The 4,440-nt window shown below is 31.8% G+C and overlaps 1 protein-coding gene across 1 annotated transcript; it reads left to right on the forward strand.

Moving 5' to 3' along the window:
* Positions 1 to 2,474: 2,474 nt before the first annotated feature.
* On the forward strand, positions 2,475 to 3,095 carry LOC140175251 (uncharacterized). The gene is made up of 2 exons (XM_072202214.1): positions 2,475 to 2,754; positions 2,863 to 3,095. Exons 1-2 carry the CDS (start codon positions 2,475 to 2,477, stop codon positions 3,093 to 3,095), a joined length of 513 nt encoding a protein of 170 aa, XP_072058315.1.
* The last annotated feature ends 1,345 nt before the right edge of the window (positions 3,096 to 4,440 follow it).

Here is a 4,440-nt window from a genome sequence, read left to right on the forward strand (position 1 = left end):
ATTTGTACATATATAAATAAATAATAATAAATATCAAATATTGATGACCGTACATGTGAACTTATTAACAAGAAATTAAGGACAAACTAAGAAGGAAGGATGAAACCGATTAATTAGTGAAAAAATTGGAAGGAAAAAGAAAATCATGATCTTATTGTGTAAAAGAATAATGAAAATATTAAGTAATATATAGTAGAAGAAGATGAAGAAGAAGGTAAGCATAGTTGGAATAATTGAATATATCCTCCTTCTATATAGAAGCATATATATAGAGAAGAAGTTTGAGGGTTTAGTTTAGTTTAGTTTTTTTGAGGCTGCTATATACACAACATGACGTCATGCTATTTGCCCAACAACTTCACTATCTCGGATTTTTTTCCTATATAAAATAAAATAATTAATTATTTTTTTTAAAAAATTTTTTTCAGCTTTATTTTTAAGGATACGATTTTTTTTAAATAAGAGTAAGTTCGTCGCACTCCGAAAATTCTATAATTTATATAGAGTTTGTTGGGTGCGACGGACTTGTTCTTATTCCCAAAAAAAAATCGTATCCTTAAAAATAAAGTTAAAAATTTTTTTCTAAAAGAATAAATATTTATTTTATTTTATATACGAAAAAAATCTTCACTATCTCATATCATATGGCTCATTATTCATTATTTTTTTTTCTTATTTCTTATTTCTTATTTTCTGTGACACTAAGAAAGAAAGAAATGAATCTGAGTCTGACTACTCTTCTTTTTCAAATATCTGGCCACGTGAATGGTGTACGGAAAATGTTTTTTTAAAAATTAGAGAAACCATAATAAAAGGAAAACAAAATTGAACGGGCCAAACATAGCATAGGTATAACATTCAAATAAAATAAAAAGTAACCCCCTCCATGTGAAATGGTAAGATATATTTATTGTTTAAATTAGATTCACTCTTGGTATTTGGCTATTTAATATTGGATTACGATATAGGAAGTTGAAATATTCACCTAAAAATAATTAGAATAATTTGTATATAAAAATAATAATTGAAATATATGTTACGTGAAATAATTTAATCAAATATATTAAATTATTTATACTAACCATCTTAATTCATATGATTAGTTTAATCTAATTATTTATAATATTAATATTTAATATTACACATATAAAAAAAATTAATTATCAAATCAGTCATTTATATAAAAGATACATTATTAAAAATATAGAATAATACTTATAAATATATATAAATACACTAAAACTAATTTGATAGCTTGATTTTTATTATATATAACATTTTTTATTTACTAAACAATATTCAATATTCATCACTGTCAAACTCCTTTAATCATCTGATAGTAATAGATAATTTCAAACAACATCTACCAGTAACTAATTCCTCCAAGAACCACTTTAATTAGTACCTGCAAAGACACTTATTTAACGAGTTTTTTAGTAGCGTAAAGTGTCCGTATGCATGTGGTTGGCCACCTTTTTTTGTTTCCCCTAAGTTTGTCATATATGATCTATAAGGATATATTTGGGAGAATGAAATAGGTTGGAAACGAGAAATTGGAATAACAATTCTAAAGAAGAGGTGTTTAAGAATGGATTATGGTAATGAGAGGCTTGGTCAAGATCAGAAGCTAGTGCAAATAGTAATTTTTTTGTGACCTCCACCGTCCAATTTGAGAGTCAAGAAAGATTAGATGCTTTTAATTGGTTGTTTAATTTTATTATTAAGTCCAATCCTTTATTGTTAGAAAATTAAATCAAGAGGTATGCAAGTAACAAAAGTTTAGAAAAGTCAAAGGCAAAATTCAATTTGAATTCAAAGTGGTTACAAGTTTATGGTTCATCACCAAGATTCTACAAACTTCTTGTGCAATCTATCAACTTGCATAGATTAGAATTTTCATGAAGCATGGTTAAAGAATTGAAGAAGCAAAGTTTGAGTTGAATACAATAATCATCAATTGGCTAAATATTGCTAGAAGCTAATGTTGGAAGTTTGAAGATTTTTGAAGAACATTCAAGAGAGTAGTATAACTACAACATTCTACAACATTGAAGAATTCAAAATCAAATTGAATTGAAATTAGAAGATTATAGAAACTACAATGCAAGTTGAAAGAAGATTCATGAAGCCAAGTCATAAAATGGTAGTCATTACAAAATTGATTTGTGATTCATAAATTATTATTTTAGTAGGAAGCATTGCCTATATAAAGGCACATATGCCTTGTGTATTGTATGTGTGTTCATAATAAAATGGGTATGTTTGTGAAAATTCTCTTCCTTGTTTTATGAGTGTTAGTGAGTTTGAGAGATGAAAAATATGATAGCGTCGTTTATATGAGTGATCCTAGTGCCAATATAGTGTGGGTATTATACTTACATTTGGTATCAGAGCTAGTTAATCCAGCGCCTGGTGTCTGAGAGTTTGTGAGGTGTGAGAGAGTTCTCACATAGTTGTTTATTCATAGAGTCAGTATGGCAAACACTTTCAATATTGTGTGGTCCGGTCCCAAATTAGATGGGAAACTCGATTATAGTTATTGGGAGACTTTGATGTCTACCCATTTGAAGGCCCAGAACCTGTGGAATTTCATTGAACCAGGTTTGCAAGAAGGAGCAGATGCTACCCAACAGAGGAGAGATCAATTGGCGCTATCTCAAATTCATCAAGGAGTAGATTATACGGTATTTGGCAAAATAGCAAATGCCAAAAGTGCAAAGGAAGCATGGAACACGTTGAAGCTGTCATACAAAGGCGTAAATAAAGCTCAAAAAGCAAAGCTACAGTCTTTGAGAAGAGAATATGAAAGGTACGAGATGTCGAGCTCAGAAACCGTTGAGCAATATTTTACTTGTGTTACAGATCTTGTCAATAAGATGAGAGTCTATGGAGAAGATATGCCCGATAGCAAAGTGGTGGAGAAAATTCTTCGCACCATGCCGATGAAGTATGACCATGTGGTGACTACGATACTAGAGTCCCACGATATGGATACCATGACGATTGCAGAGTTGCAAGGAACCATGGAAAGCCACATCAGTAGAATACTAGAGAAGTCTGAAAAATCAACCGAGGAAGCCTTAAAAGCCGAGTGAATTTCAACAACGTTGCAGAATCAAACCGTACACAAGAAGGACGAGGTCGTGGTTTTAATTTTCAAAGTAGAGGTAGAGGAAGTTTCAGAGGTAGAGGTCGTGCCAATTACAACCAAGGAAGTTACAATAATTTTACACCACCTAATCAAGGAAGAGGTGGAACGAATTTCAGGCCTGTCAACTGAGGAAGAGGTCGAGGAAATTTTCATCAAGAAAGAACCAATTTCAACTGCTTTCATTGTGGAAAGTATGGACACAAAGCAGCAGATTGCAGATTCAAAATGGTGAATAACAATCAAGCACACGTTGCAGAAAATCAGCATCAAAATACTGATGATAATCCGGGTACTCAGACTTTATTTTTTACAAGTAATTCATGTGCTGAAGATGAAAAAATATGGTACTTGGATAATGCTTGCAGTAATTATATGTCTGGTAGAAAGGAGTTATTTTCTTCATTAGATGATTCAGTTAAACTATTATTGAAGTTTGGTAATAATACAAAGACCCCTATTGAAGGAAAAGGGCACATACCAATTAAATTGAAGGATGGTTCTCTGAGTTATATTTCTGATGTTTTCTATGCTCCTGAACTTGATTACAATTTACTAAGTATGGGGCAATTATCTGAGAAGGGATATAAGATGATAACTTATCATGGATATTGCACTGTATTTGATAACAACGGAAGGTTCATAGATAAAGCAAAGATGACCTCAAACAGAATGTTTCCATTAAAAATTCAACATGTTAATCCCTCTTGCATGAGTTCTGTGATACTTGATGATAACTGGTTGTGGCATATGCGGTTTGGGCACTTTCATTTTTCTAGCCTAAACTACCTGTCAAGAAAAGGACTTGTTTCTGGCCTACCACGGATTCATATTCCCAATTGTATTTGTGAGATTTGTCAACTGGGAAAGAAGCACAGAGATCCATTCCCTACAGGAAAGTCATGGAGAGCTAGAAGATTACTTGAAATTGTGCATTCAGATCTCTGTTCTGTAGAAGTTCCAAGTAATGGTGGTAGCAGGTACTTTATCACTTTTATTGATGATTTTATTAGATATACATGGGTATACTTTCTGAAGCAGAAATCAGAAGCATGTGATGTCTTTAAGACATTCAAGGCGTTTGTCGAAAAACAAAGTGGCTGTAAAATCAAAATTCTCAGAACAGACAGAGGAACAGAATATCTTACATGTTCAGAATACTTTAAGCAACACGAAATTCAACACCAACTAACAACTAGATACACTCCTCAACAAAATGGAGTTGCTGAAAGAAAGAATAGAACCATCATGGATATGGTCAGATGCATGCTCAAGTCAAAACAAATGCCTAA

This window comes from Arachis hypogaea, chromosome 9, assembly GCF_003086295.3.
Source record: "Arachis hypogaea cultivar Tifrunner chromosome 9, arahy.Tifrunner.gnm2.J5K5, whole genome shotgun sequence".
NCBI classification, from domain to species: Eukaryota; Viridiplantae; Streptophyta; class Magnoliopsida; order Fabales; family Fabaceae; genus Arachis; species Arachis hypogaea.